The following is a 17,049-nucleotide window of genomic DNA, read 5'->3' as shown; positions in this document are numbered from 1 at the left end:
GGTATCGTTGGATTCCTTGGGCCAAGACGAGTTCAACGCACCCTATGACGTCATTTTCCGCCATGATGGATTTTCCGCCATTTTGGATTTTATCAAAAACACTAAAACGGCTTCTCTGGTCACAAATTTTGTCCAATCGACACCAAACTTCACACACATCATCTACAGAACACGCTACTTTAGCGCATTACTTTTTGTCTTCGGAAATAAAACCGTTCGCCCGTAACAGCCAATCAAATTTTGTGGCGAAGCCGCCAAACAGGAAGTGAACTCATATCTCAGCAACCCTTTCATGTATCATAACCAAACGTAGTATATAGACTACTGACCCCATCAAGAGGACGCTCAAAAATTTTGGTAACCTTTGACCTCTAGGGGGCGCTGCAATTAAGACACATGCCTTTTGGCCTTTAGCTGCTGTTGTGCTTAGAATTAAAATGCACTAGTGGTATCTGACAATACTGTGGAAGGTCCTTAGGTCAACAGAGGACAACTTGTGACATCAACATAATTGATTTGGCCGCCATATTGGATTTAATCAAAAACATGAATAAGTATTCGCAAGTCACAAATTTCAGCTGATCCTCGCCAAAATTGGCAGAGACCATCTTCAGACCATGCCTTATCAGTGTATTTTTTTCTGGAACAATTGACTGAAGCGTTCGCCTGTAACAGCCAATCGAAATTTGCGGCAAAGCCGCCAAACAGGAAGTGAGCTCATATCTCAGCAACGCTTTCATGTATCAAAAACAAAACTTAGTACATGGTCCTCAGGACCCACCAGGAGGACGCTCAAGAAATTTGGTGACCTTTGACCTCTAGGGGGCTCTGTAATTTTATTTTTGATGTGAAACTGATGACACCGAGTTCCATCAAGTTCATTCTAATGCGTGCGTGCAAGGGTGGGGCGGGGTGGGACGGGTAGTGGCGGTGGGTTGGCTGGGTGAGGGGGCGGCGACTCTCAGCCCTGGTTCAGCCCCACAAAATCAGTTATGTTTTGATGTGAAACTTGACCTTGTAACTCAGCCATTCTTGGGTTGTTTGACATGGAACTTGCTGTGACTGCTTAATGCTATATGCCTGATGCCACGGCATTGAGTTGCATGGCAAATCTGGCCTGCTGAACAGTCTGCTTGGCCCCCACATTGCTGCTTGCAGCTATATTTGGGGGCCAAGCAGCGAAGCTGCGAGGCAACCATTGTGTTTCTATGATTTCTTATTATTATTATTATTTAACATCTTTCTTCCGCCATTGGAGTCTATGGCAGCCCATAGAACCGTCTGGTGAAAAGTTGTGAAATTTGGCACACTGATTGAGGACAGTCTCATGGTCAATTTCACCAAGTTTCATGTTGGCACCTTGACCGCTCTAGCGCCACCAACAGGCCAAAGTTGGACGTGCGTTCACGCACGTAACTTCTGACCCGTATGACCGATTGTCAAAAATGAGGTATCGTTGGATTCCTTGGGCCAAGACGAGTTCAACGCACCCTATGACGTCATTTTCCGCCATGATGGATTTTCCGCCATTTTGGATTTTATCAAAAACACTAAAACGGCTTCTCTGGTCACAAATTTTGTCCAATCGACACCAAACTTCACACACATCATCTACAGAACACGCTACTTTAGCGCATTACTTTTTGTCTTCGGAAATAAAACCGTTCGCCCGTAACAGCCAATCAAATTTTGTGGCGAAGCCGCCAAACAGGAAGTGAACTCATATCTCAGCAACCCTTTCATGTATCATAACCAAACGTAGTATATAGACTACTGACCCCATCAAGAGGACGCTCAAAAATTTTGGTAACCTTTGACCTCTAGGGGGCGCTGCAATTAAGACACATGCCTTTTGGCCTTTAGCTGCTGTTGTGCTTAGAATTAAAATGCACTAGTGGTATCTGACAATACTGTGGAAGGTCCTTAGGTCAACAGAGGACAACTTGTGACATCAACATAATTGATTTGGCCGCCATATTGGATTTAATCAAAAACATGAATAAGTATTCGCAAGTCACAAATTTCAGCTGATCCTCGCCAAAATTGGCAGAGATCATCTTCAGACCATGCCTTATCAGTGTATTTTTTTCTGGAACAATTGACTGAAGCGTTCGCCTGTAACAGCCAATCGAAATTTGCGGCGAAGCCGCCAAACAGGAAGTGAGCTCATATCTCAGCAACGCTTTCATGTATCAAAAACAAAACTTAGTACATGGTCCTCAGGACCCACCAGGAGGACGCTCAAGAAATTTGGTGACCTTTGACCTCTAGGGGGCTCTGTAATTTTATTTTTGATGTGAAACTGATGACACCGAGTTCCATCAAGTTCATTCTAATGCGTGCGTGCAAGGGTGGGGCGGGGTGGGACGGGCAGTGGCGGTGGGTTGGCTGGGTGAGGGGGCGGCGACTCTCAGCCCTGGTTCAGCCCCACAAAATCAGTTATGTTTTGATGTGAAACTTGACCTTGTAACTCAGCCATTCTTGGGTTGTTTGACATGGAACTTGCTTTGACTGCTTAATGCTATATGCCTGATGCCACGGCATTGAGTTGCATGGCAAATCTGGCCTGCTGAACAGTCTGCTTGGCCCCCACATTGCTGCTTGCAGCTATATTTGGGGGCCAAGCAGCGAAGCTGCGAGGCAACCATAGTGATTGTTAGTTTTCTTATTATTATTATTATTATTATTATTCCGCCATTGAAGTCAATGGCAGCCTATAGAACCGTCTGGCAAAAAGTTCTGAAATTTGGCACACTGATTGGAGACAGTCCAATGATTCATTTCATCAAGTTTCATGTCGGCACCTCCAGCGCTCTAGCGCCACCAACAGGCCAAAGTTGGACTTGCGTTCACGCACGTAACTTCTGACCCGTATGGCCGATTGTCAAAAATGTGGTATCGTTGGATTCCTTGGGCCAAGCCGAGTTCAACGCACCCTATGACGTCATTTTCCGCCATGATGGATTTTCCGCCATTTTGGATTTTATCAAAAACACTAAAATGTCTTCTCTGGTCAGAAATTTTGTCCAATCGACACCAAACTTCACACACATCATCTACAGAACACGCTACTTTCAGGAATTACTTTTTGTCTTCGGAAATACAACCGTTCGCCCGTAACAGCCAATCAAAATTTGTGGCGAAGCCGCCAAACAGGAAGTGAACTCATATCTCAGCAACCCTTTCTTGTATCATAACCAAACGTAGTATATAGACTACTGACCCCATCAGGAGGACGCTCAAACATTTTGGTGACCTTTGGCCTCTAGGGGGCGCTGTAATTAAGAAATATGCCTTTTGGCCTGTAGCTGCTGTTGTGTTTAGAATTAAAACACACTAGTGGTGTCTGACAATACTGTGGAAGGTCCTTTGGTCAACAGAGGACAACTTGTGACATCACCATAATTGATTTGGCCGCCATATTGGATTTAATCAAAAACACGAATAAGTATTCGCAAGTCACAAATTTCAGCTGATCCTCACCAAAATTGGCAGAGACCATCTTCAGACCATGCCTTATCAGTGTATTTTTTTCTGGAACAATTGATAGAAGCGTTCGCCTGTAACAGCCAATCGAAATTTGCGGCGAAGCCGCCAAACAGGAAGTGAGCTCATATCTCAGCAACGCTTTCATGTATCAAAACCAAACTTAGTACATGGTCCTCAGGACCCACCAGGAGGACGCTCAAGAAATTTGGTGACCTTTGACCTCTAGGGGGCTCTGTAATTGGCAAAAATGTATTTTGGCCTGTAGTTGCTGCATTATTCTGCAATGGAGGTCAATGGCAGCCCATAGAACCGTATGGTTCATCCTGATGATGCACAAATAATTTGGTGACCTTTGACCTCTATGGGCATTGAAATCATAGCAAGCATGATCATATCTCAATCAATCTTTTATTTTTGATGTGAAACTGATGACGGCGAGTTCAATCCAGTTAATTCTAAAGCGTGCGTGCAAGGTTGGGGCAGGGTGGGACGGGCACGGGCGATTGCGGCGGTGGGTTGCCTGGCTGAGGGGGCGGCGACACTCAGCCCTGGTTCAGCCGCACAAAATCAGTTATGTTTTGATGTGAAACTTGACCTTGTAACTCAGCCAATCTTGGGTTGTTTGACATGGAACTTGCTGTGACTGCTTAATGCTATATGCCTGATGCCACGGCATTGAGTTGCATGGCAAATCTGGACTGCTGAGCTGTCTGCTTGGCCCCCACATTGCTGCTTGCAGCTATATTTGGGGGCCAAGCAGCGAAGCTGCGAAGGCACCCATTGTGTTTCTATGATTTCTTACTATTATTATTATTATTATTAAACATCTTTCCTCTGCCATTGGAGTCTATGGCAGCCCATAGAACCGTCTGGTAAAAAGTTGTGAAATTTGGCACACTGATTGGGGACAGTCCCATGATTAATTTCACCAAGTTTCATGTTGGCACCTTGACCACTCTAGCGCCACCAACAGGCCAAAGTTGGACTTGCGTTCACGCACGTAACTTTTGACCCGTATGCCCGATTGGCACAAATGAGGTATCGTTGGAATCCTTGGACCAAGCCGAGTTCAACGCACCCTATGACGTCATTTTCCGCCATGATGGATTTTCCGCCATTTTGGATTTCATCAAAATCACTTAAAATGTATCAGGGGTCACATATTTTGTCCAATCGACACCAAACTTCCCAGATATCATCTACAGACCATGGCTCATTAATGCATTGCTTTTTGTCTCCGGAACTAAAACCGTTCACGCGTAACAGCCAATCGAAATTTGCGGCGAAGCCGCCAAACAGGAAGTGAGCTCATATCTCAGCAACCCATTCATCTATCATAACCAAACTTAGTCCATGGACTCAGGACCCAATCTGGGGCACGCTCAAGAAATCTGGTGACCTTTGACCTCTAGGGGGCGCTGTAATTAAGAAACATGCCTTTTGGCCTGTAACTGCAATTGTGCTTAGAATTAAAACACTCTAGTGGTGTCTGGTAATACTGTTGGAGGTCCTTAGGCCGACCCAAGCCAAGTTGTGATGTCATCGTAATTGATTCGGCCGCCATATTGGATTTAATCAAAAACATCAAAAAGTTTTCGCAGGTCACAAATTTCAGCGGATCCTCGCCAAAATTGGCAGAGACCATCTTCAGGCCATGCCTGATGAGTGCTTTGATTTCTGGAACAATTGCCAGAAGCATTGGCCCGTAACAGCCTTTCGAACTTTGCGGCGAAGCCGCCAAACAGGAAGTGAGCTAATATCTCAGCAACGCTTAAATGTATCAAAACCAAACTTGGTACATGCACCTCTGAGCCCATCGGTAGGACGCTCAAGAAATTTGGTGACCTTTGACCTCTAGAGGGCTCTGTAATTGACAAAATTGCATTTTGGCCAGTAGTTGCTGATGTGCATTATTCTGCAATGGAAGGCAATGGCAGCCCATAGAACCGTCTGGTACAAAGTTATACAATTTGGCACACTGATTGGGGACAGCCCAATAATTAATTTCACCAAGTTTCATGCCGGCTCCTCAAACGCTCTAGCGCCACCAACAGGCCAAAGTTGGACATGTGTTCACAGACGTAACTTTTGACTCGTTGACCCGAATGTCAAAATGAGGTATCATTGGAATCCTTGGGCCAAGCCGAGTTCAACACACCCTATGACGTCAATTTTTGACCTTTGTGTTTAAATCACAGCAAGTGTGATCATATCTCAGTCAATCTTTTATTTTTGATGTGAAACTGATGACAGCAAGTTACATCCAGTTCATTCTAATGCGTGCGTGCAAGGGTGGGACGGGGTGGGATGGGCAGGGGCGGTTGCGGCGGTGGGCTGGCTGGGGGAGGGGGAGGCGACACTCAGCCCTGGTTCAGCCACACAAAATCAGTTATGTTTTGATGTGAAACTTGACCTCGTAACTCAGCCAATCTTGGATTGTATGGCATGGAACTTGCTGTGACTGCTTTAGGCTATATGTCTGATGCAACGGCATTGACTTACATGGCAAATCTGGCCTGCTGAACTGCCTGCTTGGCCCCCTCATTGCTGCTTGCAGCTATATTTATTATTATTATTTAACATCTTTCTTCCGCCATTGGAGTCTATGGCAGCCCATAGAACCGTCTGGTGAAAAGTTGTGAAATTTGGCACACTGATTGAGGACAGTCTCATGGTCAATTTCACCAAGTTTCATGTTGGCACCTTTACCGCTCTAGCGCCACCAACAGGCCAAAGTTGGACGTGCGTTCACGCACGTAACTTCTGACCCGTATGACCGATTGTCAAAAATGAGGTATCGTTGGATTCCTTGGGCCAAGACGAGTTCAACGCACCCTATGACGTCATTTTCCGCCATGATGGATTTTCCGCCATTTTGGATTTTATCAAAAACACTAAAACGGCTTCTCTGGTCACAAATTTTGTCCAATCGACACCAAACTTCACACACATCATCTACAGAACACGCTACTTTAGCGCATTACTTTTTGTCTTCGGAAATAAAACCGTTCGCCCGTAACAGCCAATCAAATTTTGTGGCGAAGCCGCCAAACAGGAAGTGAACTCATATCTCAGCAACCCTTTCATGTATCATAACCAAACGTAGTATATAGACTACTGACCCCATCAAGAGGACGCTCAAAAATTTTGGTAACCTTTGACCTCTAGGGGGCGCTGCAATTAAGACACATGCCTTTTGGCCTTTAGCTGCTGTTGTGCTTAGAATTAAAATGCACTAGTGGTATCTGACAATACTGTGGAAGGTCCTTAGGTCAACAGAGGACAACTTGTGACATCAACATAATTGATTTGGCCGCCATATTGGATTTAATCAAAAACATGAATAAGTATTCGCAAGTCACAAATTTCAGCTGATCCTCGCCAAAATTGGCAGAGACCATCTTCAGACCATGCCTTATCAGTGTATTTTTTTCTGGAACAATTGACTGAAGCGTTCGCCTGTAACAGCCAATCGAAATTTGCGGCGAAGCCGCCAAACAGGAAGTGAGCTCATATCTCAGCAACGCTTTCATGTATCAAAAACAAAACTTAGTACATGGTCCTCAGGACCCACCAGGAGGACGCTCAAGAAATTTGGTGACCTTTGACCTCTAGGGGGCTCTGTAATTTTATTTTTGATGTGAAACTGATGACACCGAGTTCCATCAAGTTCATTCTAATGCGTGCGTGCAAGGGTGGGGCGGGGTGGGACGGGTAGTGGCGGTGGGTTGGCTGGGTGAGGGGGCGGCGACTCTCAGCCCTGGTTCAGCCCCACAAAATCAGTTATGTTTTGATGTGAAACTTGACCTTGTAACTCAGCCATTCTTGGGTTGTTTGACATGGAACTTGCTGTGACTGCTTAATGCTATATGCCTGATGCCACGGCATTGAGTTGCATGGCAAATCTGGCCTGCTGAACAGTCTGCTTGGCCCCCACATTGCTGCTTGCAGCTATATTTACTCTTATCTTTACACAAAAAACAATAATCACCAAACTGTCCCCAATTGTCATCACCATCACAGACTATACACCTTTTCTTTTTCTGTCCTTGTTCTTGAGGGAAGGGGGAAATAGACCATTTGACCGCAAACAGTAAATTAAGGGGAACAGTGTTTTAGGGTTAATGTCGTATTTACTAATTGGTTCCTTTTCACATCACAGAGGAGTGTCAAGGTCTGGCTAGGGACCTAGCTCACCTGACAAAGGTGATCTCATTTGACAGAATAGGGAAACAACTGGCACAGGCCCAGGCAGTGAGAGGGCAAGAGACTGATTTGAGGTAATCTATACATGCAGATATACATTCTTTCGTTCGTTAATGTATCTTTCTCCGGAAGAACCTGGTGTCATAACATCGTTGTGGCTGTTTTCACGTAATCCCTGAGGTGGTCTTTATTGCATATTACATAACTTTGGTCAGAGATGACAACCTTTGTTTGTTGATTACAGTGCTCAACTAGAGGAGGTGCAGAAGGTGCTTGCTGCCCACATGGGGACCTATTCCCTGGTAACGCACACCCTGGGCCCCGAGGTGTGCAATGTGGTGTTTGGGGTCATAAAGGAGTGCCTACAGGCAAAAAAAAAGGCTGCTGAAGCTGAAGAGGAGGTATAGGTTTGCCACCGACTCCTACTACAATTGCACACAGCATGTATGTTATGTTCACATTAAAGTAACATATTTTGGGAATATCTCCGTTTTTGACTGAGTATTTCTTAATTGTAAACCACATTAAGAGCCCTTTGGGCAACGGTCATCTGATTCTACTAAAAGCCACAAAATATGAAAGTAAATGTTACACTGTTTATGTAATATGGTTTTTCCATCTCCTTTCAAACAATAAACAACAGCAGCAGTAATACATTTAAAATGTTTTATTTCTCTTACACATATAAATCATCTCTAATTTAAACAAAATAAAGCCTGAAATGACACAACATACAACAGCCTTTTTAGTTTTCTCAACACCAGCTACAAAAAAAGTCAGCTAGCATTAAAATGAATGTGGAGATGGGTGTTTTTTAAAATATACTAGACAAAAAACATTTTTTTTATTATTGGCCGACAATGGCATTTTAGATACTTGGTGCATAATCAAAACATGGCTATATGAAATATTGCATTTTTCAAGGGTTTTCAAACTCTGCGGCGCCTGCGTCTTTGAGGCTTTTTGTACACCTCTCTTTTTGCATGTTCAATGCGCTGCCTGTAAGCCTGCAGAGCGCTGATTTTTTTTCTCCTAGAGACAATGGCAAAGCGGCTGAAGGCCAATGTATGAGCCCTCTTCAATGCAGCGTGCACTTGATCGTTGTGCCTATAATTGTCTGACTTGCTCCACTCCAGAAGATCTGTTAACATCAACTGAAGTTGAGCTTGTGAATTTAAATTCTTGGGGGGACACAGAGTTGTGCCATCAGCAGTGGGAGGTGTAGACATATGAGCTTCAATTGTTTGCAAACAGTCATAAACATGAAGACACACACACTTTTGCCCATAACTATTGACTGCACAAGTACAAAATGCAGGGTCAACTGTGGAAATGAAGGAAGTATTTTGGTCTGTGGGATTCACTGTGAGGTAGTCACCATCAATGTGATACTGGTTGTTTGACACAATGTCTTTGGCCACGTCAGCGCGTAGCTGTGCAATGTCAACAAAGTGCTGTGCTTTAGTACAAGCTGCAATTATATGTGTGCATAAATTACCCATGTTATATGACCCACAGTCACACTGCATCCTGATTAGATCAACAGTATGCGTAGTGGAATCTGAGCCGATTTGTACACTGCACTTCCCTGCCTCATTTATTTGAATTTGCTGTCCAAGAGACGTCTCTGCTGCTGTTGTAGTTGAAGCTGACGAGGAGACCATCAGCCTTCCTGCATCTGCCAAGTCGTCCAGGTAGCTACAGTGAAAAAAGAACAGAATGCTTACATCATAACTGAGCTTATATCAAGTGTCATACTGAGCATAAATCAAGTGTCGTGTATAACAACACAATATACAATACTAGTGCAGTGCCCGTTGCTATTCTACTGCCATGCTATTCCTGTAGAAAACCCGTAGCCCAATTACATGAATTACATGCCCGCAGGTAGGCCTGCTTTAAAAATAGGATGATGAATTTAAGAATGGCTGCATGTGACATTTTTACAGATTAAAATGACATACGCCTAACAACTGCGTTGAGTTCTTTATGTTTAGCCTATTGAATAACTTGATAGAGAAGACAAATTATTTTGTGGAATGATGCATCTGACATTTGCCACGATATGACTCAAAAACAATCTCTGTCTACCACTTGTTGTCTATAGCTGGTCATGTGTGGCATTCTGAAACGTCCTTGAATAATCAGCTCTATGCAGCTGTGGCCTTACCAGTAATATTTTTGAACATCGCCACAAAGCAAACGCAGAAGCTGATCCACTCTTCTGTTAGCCTGTCCCCTTAGAAACTGGTATTTGAGTGCAAGGAAAAATCTGTGAGTGGAAAAAAAACAGGACACATTAACACCTAAAAACTAATAAATCAAGACAAATCAGAGCAAAACAAGGCAAAAAGAACTATATTAAGGAAAATGATTAAAAAAATTGTTAGGTGGGTGTACACCGTCCCATGCAATAGGGAGATAATGGGTCCCTATCAGGTATAAAGGTTAAAATGTTTTGTGTTATAAATCTCCACAGTCATATTTGAAAAATTGATTGTTTATTCTTTCACTACCTCTCCGCCTTGTTGTTGGTTTCACTGCTGTTATGCTCAAACAGTCGACCAAAATTGGCCCAAAGAGCTGAGTGGGGGAGCCAGTACGCCTTAAGATAATTGGTGACACGGTTGCTGCCAAGCTGAGTGTCAAGGTCTTTGCAGATAGCATTAAAAACGGTCACAAATTTTTCCTCCTGAAATCATATATATAATCATAACATATATTGTTGTTGTTACCAGTTAAGAGTACCCAGAGAACAATAAAAAGGTCAATAGAACAGATCAGAAAACAGGTACTATATTTCAGGAACTACTATATAAACAGGAACTATAATTTCCAAATTTTGTTACCGTAGAGCAAGCTTTCATGGAGTGCATGCCATGCATGACGGTGTTTCTCTCTTCAGTTGACAGGTTCCCACCATCTCTTGAGGTAAGCCAGCGATGTACAGCCTTTAACACACATAACAAGCGGTGGGCAACATGGTGGTTTCAGAAGCTACAGCAGAAATGACGACAACATAGCACACCTGACATATTACTTGTCATATTAATTGTACCCAAAAGGAGAAATAGTGTACTTGGAACCAATGAATATTAAAAAAAAAAAAAGCTAGGTGAATGTTTGACCATATACAACCCATATCACTGTTTGTTTTAAGCATCACACTCTTTCATGACTAACCACAACAAGAAAATGGCAGAGTACGAAAACATCTAACTTAAGTATGGGTCAGGTATTTTTCATATTCCATGTTGCCAAATTTTGTTGTGGTGGTCACTAGTGAAAGAACATGATGTGTTAAACAAACAGATATCTGTTGAAAATGGCAAAAAGAGTCATTAAATCGCAATCAGTACCTGAAGAACATGAAACCAACAAAGGAGGACCTTGGTGTTAGGAAAAACCTGTCTGATGGCATTGAGCTCTTTTAAGTCTCGGTCGATCATAACTGACCTACGAAAAAAAAAAAAAAACAGTAAGAACATGTTAAAAAGATATTGCAGAATAGCCTACTAATTACCACAAGTTCAGCTAGGCAATGATGTGATAAATACAACGTGCTGTACAGTAATTTCCTGTGTATAAGCCGCAGGACAGTGTTTTATGCAAGTTAAAAGAAACAAAACCATATTAATACCATATTAACTGCCCCCGTGTATTAACCTCATAGCTGATGAAATTTAGCACAAGCAATGTATAAACGGCTATTAGTTGGGAAATGACGGTAAGTTTAGGCAAAAACTGGACCACCAATCAGTGAAGTTACTTCCTGCATGGTTGTTGAGTTGTTGATATTGTATACAAATGTTCTCACCTTGGGTAGAAGTTTGGATTTCTTGAACAGAGCTTAGTCAAGCAAAGCTGTAGTGTTGCTGAGGATTCATGGCTCATGATAAGGTAAGCAAATGGGACTCCTCTTCCTGTTTGGTTTACGAGTAAAAGGGCATAGAGGGCATACCCATACGATGTCAAGCCTTTGTATGATGCATCCATGAAAACCATGGGGTGGGGGTTTTCTTGAAGTAAAGACATCTGTGCTGGTGTTTGAACCACAACAATCAGGGGCTGGTCCTTTGTGAGTGGTTGAAAATACAAAATCTGCTCTTTCAGTTCATCGGTCACAAGCTTTTCAACACTCACAGCATCATCAATATCTGGTAGATTGAGGACAAGAAGATGACGTTTTATTGATCTGACATCTTCTGGAGTGAGAAAGTAACGTCGGTCATGCTTGTCTGTGTAACCACGACTACATGCCCAATCACAACTTTTCAAAAGAATCTGGGAAATGGATAAGCCTTGGCTGAGCCACATCTCCACAAATCCTACTAATTCCGGGTTTATTGGGCTCTTCTTCTTCTCTTCAGGGTTTTTGAAATCATGTCCTGTGTGTATTAATTTCTGACGAATTAGAACTGCAGTGTAGCTTGCTTCTTCTATAAATTTAAAAGAAACATATGCCTCACATGAATTCGCACGGGTTTTGCATGGCCCGCCATTGCTCTTTTGCACTGACGTATTTCCTCGTTCACAGGCATGGTGGTAGTAATTTGGACTGGTCTGTTTCGCTGCCAAGAAAAATATGTGTTCTTTCTCCTTAATTTCCTGTATGCATCTCTCCATGAATTCTACTTTCTTCTCTCCATGAAGAATCTTTATTTCTGTTGAAACGAGGGAATCTTTTTCCTTTTTCATTTTTCTCCTTATGCCCTCAATCCAAATTTGCTCCATGACCTGCATTTGATATAAAAAGAGTACAACTTCAAAACTGCATTCATACAAACTTATGGACGGGTCAGGAATGGACAAGGCATATTTAAAAGATAGAGGATGCTCTCAGAGCAGCATCACAATGCTATGAGTATGGATGTAGAACAACACCTGTAGAGCAAGCAATTAGTCTTGCATTATACATACTACAAGGTGCTCTAAGAGCAGCATTAGAAAGCCTGCGATAAATTGCCCAGTGTAGACGCTAAAAGGTGCTCTAAGAGCAGTATTAGGATGAGTAGCAGAAGTGCTCTTAGAGCAGCGAGCATGTTGCATGTAGATTGAGGATGCTCTCAGAGCAGCATCACAATGCTATGAGTATGGATGTAGAACAACACCTGTAGAGCAAGCAATTAGTCTTGCATTATACATACTACAAGGTGCTCTAAGAGCAGCATTAGAAAGCCTGCGATAAATTGCCCAGTGTAGACGCTAAAAGGTGCTCTAAGAGCAGTATTAGGATGAGTAGCAGAAGTGCTCTTAGAGCAGCGAGCATGTTGCATGTAGATTGAGGATGCTCTCAGAGCAGCATCACAATGCTATGAGTATGGATGTAGAACAACACCTGTAGAGCAAGCAATTAGTCTTGCATTATACATACTACAAGGTGCTCTAAGAGCAGCATTAGAAAGTATGCGATAAATTGCCCAGTGTAGACGCTAAAAGGTGCTCTAAGAGCAGTATTGGGATGAGTAGCAGAAGTGCTCTTAGAGCAGCTAGCTTATGTAGAATGGATATGGCTTTAACACGCTAGCTTAACAGCAAAATGTCATTAGAATGACCTTAACCAAATAATGTTGCATGATTAAGATAGATGTTCTGGCAGCAGCATTAGCAATGGGCTAATGAACATCAGCCATTTCGATACATTTTAATAGAGAAATGGTAAACTTGTCATGATAATAGCTAGCCCTCTTTGCTACGATTTTACTTCATCTTACACTGTTGTTGAACATGCATGGGTGATCGAAAGTGTCCGTTTGATCTTGTAGTTTCATTTGATACCATTGCCATTTTTCCAGCTGTAAAATCGAGCATATTAGCCAACATGCTACGAATTCGCATACATTTCAATCGGAAGTAGCCCATCATCAATCCCGCTCGTTTTCTTCTACGTAGGCCTACAGACATTTACTACATACTACTCTAATATGTTGATAGCACATCGATATATAGGCAAATGCAAAACATAGCCTACCTTACACATCGATATGTTAAATGCAAAACATAGCCTACCTCTGGCGCAATCTGCTCCTCTCGCAGTGGTTGCAAAGCGCTGAAGTAGTAGACTACACTCCAGTCAACAGAATATAGCGGGGGAAATGATAATATAGCGGGGGAAATTCGAAAAACCCAGGCCACGCCTCCTCTTCTCGCTGATTAGACGGACGAGAGAACCAATGGAATACAATGCTGCCCGCAGAAGATATTTCAATAACTAAAAGACCCATCTGCGCGTATGTGCCTGTGCATGGAAGCGTACATATGTCTACTGTGTGAGTATGTGTCATACGCAGTGCCGGCCCAAGCCTTTTGGGGGCCCTAAGCAGAATTTGATTTGGGGGCCCCCTCCCACAACGCAGTCACCTGTGCTTGGCGATAATTGACAACTTCACACTATAATGTCATATTATAAATTAATACAGTGAGGTTATGTATTAATACAGCGACTGATTATGAACTACTGTCCCCCTGGACACAGATGCATAAGGACCCTCTCCCCCTACCCTGTTTGTGCAAATGTGGGTACAAACGGGTGTGTGTGTGTGTGTGTGTGTGTGTGGGGGGGGGGGGGGGGGTTAGATGTGATTTCCTGTATTCTGGTGCATTTTTGGGATGGTCAGCTGGAGAAGGGCAGTACCTAAATTTGTTCAGATTCATAGCCTTTTGCTTTTTGACTTATTGGTAGTGAATTCACACAACTACTTGGGGTTCAGGGTCCCTTGACCTCTTGGGCTCGGTAGGCTCATTCAGTAATCCATCCTTGCTCACATGCCAAAAATGTTTTGGGGCTCCAATCTAGACTTCTGGCCCCATGTGCTTGGTAAACCAATGTATTAATATAGTTGTTATTTACACCAACCCTGTCACCTTTTAATCTTAGAGGGTACTAAAATCACAGATTTATTTGAAACATTCATATTCAAAGTGAAGCACTAAGGGTGGTTTACTGAAGTTGAATTGACAAATAACAAAATACAACAGCATTTGTATTTGTTGTAAACAAGTACATCAGTTTAATGACAGATTTGCTGAACAAATCCGCAAATGTGCATTAAATGAGCAATTTTCAACTACAAAATAAAAACAAAATAGACAAACATTAATAATCAAAAATAAAATGTCCCAAAAAATAGATAATTATTCCTACTTCGTTCCTGGTTTTTAGGCATCTGCAACTCTGCAGTGGACGAACCTGCAATGATTAAATAAATACATAAATAAAAAAATAAAAAAACGATGTTAAATGTGTCGTGTCATATTAACAGGCTATGTAACCATTTGCCATCAAGAAAACCTCACCTTCTGGTAGGTAGAGTTAGGTAGAGGTAGAGATGTGCTCCAAAGGACTTCAACAGTGTCTCTGAAAAAAAAAAATATTGCATAAGTGCATAGTTGATCGAGCAGAATGAGTTTATTTTGCTATCATTACTTACACTCAAATAACAAGCAATTCCACATGTAACAATTCATATTCTATTGGCAAATGAGGCATAATCAAAAGAGTATACTTAATTGCAGTATGGTGAACGCTTAACATGGTGATCTACTGCAGCCTAAATATTAGGGTAGCACCGCTACATCACTTGCCACTATCTTAATCAAATGTAAGTTTATTTTCATCACAGAAGTCTCCCCACCCAACATGGTATATTTTCTCAAACACTACCATCTCTCTCCAAAGATCTTAGAGCAGAGCGCACTGCTGTTCCATCTTTGCCTATGAAGCTGGAACGTTACCGATGCCCAGAGTCGCACTAGTCAGTGGGTTGGGTTGGGACTGGGAGCCTGGGCTTAGTCTGTTGTTGCTATCAGACTTACCACTATGTCACATATTATAGAGCAGTAATAAACTATCAACACTTTCAGGTACGAAATCAGAAACAATCCCTCTGTGGTAAATTTGCCTTCAGCTACGTTTTCATGTAGCTACTGTAGTGCTAATGTCCACTTCAGTCAGCTAGCTAACTTTAATTTACGACATAATAAGCCCACCTAGAGCAAGGGTACATGCTTGATTGAACATCCAAAACAATCCCAATATCCTTGACATCTGAAATACATCTAGATAAATATATATTAATGGGAGACATTTCTCTGTTGATGGCGGAGATTTAGCTCTGGTGATGGCTTATATTAGATCATGACAGCTAGCTAGCTACCTCAAGCACAAAACATACTGTAAATAATCATGCAAAACATACCTGTATCTTGCTCGTTTTTCTCCTCCTCTGTCATTTTCTTCGTTCTGTTTTCGGCACCAGAGAGATACGTCCTTTTTTGTGACTTGTCTTAACATTACCGTCTCTTCCGATTGTTGAACTTGATGCAGTGTCTGCACGAATTGTATATGCACCCGAGGTGTCTACTTTATGCGCGTGACTCAAAGGCTGGCAGACACAGTAGCAGTAGGCAGGCATATTGATCATGAAATCATAATTTTCTTGATTTGAATGATAATTGTTTCATTTATTCATTCATTGATGTCACTTGTTTACGTTATTTATTATGTAAAAAAAAAAAAAAAAAACTCGATTGGGGGCCCCCTGGTGGCCAGGAGGCCCCAAGCAGCCGCTTAGTTCGCTTATGCCTCGGGCCGGCCCTGGTCATACGTATGATTACTGTGAATGTGTGTGTGTGTGTGTATCTGTTTGTGCACATGTGTGCACATGAACTGGGTTAACATGACCCCTGGAGGCAAATATACGGAAAAAATGGTCATCCTAGGCCCTACAGTTCTCAAGATATTCACAGAGAACTGTGTCTGGCCTACCCTCCTTTCGGGGGGTCCAGTCCAGCGGGGGGGCTACAGATCAAAACGAAAAATGACAGTTCCATGCTATCCATGTGGGGGTACATGCCCACCAAGTTTTGTGTACCCCGGTCTTTCAGTGTCCCGGGAATCCTTGTTGGTGTACGTCACTAAATGTACACATAAATTGTTTTATTGTAAGGCCCCCCATGAACGAAAGTACACAAAACTTGGCATGCATTCGGAGGGTGTCATAATGATCCTACAATTTCAATTTCGTGCAGTTTTGACCATGTCAGCCAGAGATATTGTGATGAAAACACCTAATTTTTTGCTTTTTAATGTTTAACTAGGTGGCGCTATACATGAAATAAGTGGTAATGGGATGGGTTGACATGGCCCCTTGAGATCAATATACAAAAAAAAGGTGGACCTCCTAGGCCCTACGGTTCTCGAGATATTCACAGAAAACTGTCTCCGGCCACCTACAGGCCAGTTGGTGTATAGTAACATAAATTAATTTATTGTGTGGCCCCCCATGAACGGAATTCCACGAAACTTGGCGTGCATTCAGAGGGTGTCATAATGATCCTACACTTCCAATTTCG

At 42.6% G+C, this 17,049-nt stretch overlaps 1 protein-coding gene across 1 annotated transcript; it reads right to left on the bottom strand.

Annotated features, from left to right (window-relative positions):
* Positions 1–8,347: 8,347 nt before the first annotated feature.
* LOC143103741 (uncharacterized) lies at positions 8,348–13,849 on the bottom strand. Its single transcript, XM_076267543.1, has 7 exons — positions 13,705–13,849; positions 11,513–12,432; positions 11,055–11,151; positions 10,545–10,646; positions 10,212–10,387; positions 9,866–9,967; positions 8,348–9,393 (listed from the first exon to the last, which is right to left on the bottom strand). Exons 2-7 carry the CDS (start codon positions 12,427–12,429, stop codon positions 8,625–8,627), a joined length of 2,163 nt encoding a protein of 720 aa, XP_076123658.1. The 5' UTR covers positions 12,430–12,432; positions 13,705–13,849; the 3' UTR covers positions 8,348–8,624.
* Positions 13,850–17,049: the final 3,200 nt, after the last annotated feature.

The sequence above is a fragment of the Alosa pseudoharengus genome, unplaced genomic scaffold, assembly GCF_046254945.1.
Source record: "Alosa pseudoharengus isolate Yale_2024_CS ecotype anadromous, Long Island Sound unplaced genomic scaffold, YU_APseudo_1.1 YU_APseudo_1.1_scf_5, whole genome shotgun sequence".
Lineage (NCBI taxonomy): Eukaryota > Metazoa > Chordata > Actinopteri > Clupeiformes > Clupeidae > Alosa > Alosa pseudoharengus.
This window is presented reverse-complemented; position numbering and strand designations above follow the sequence as displayed.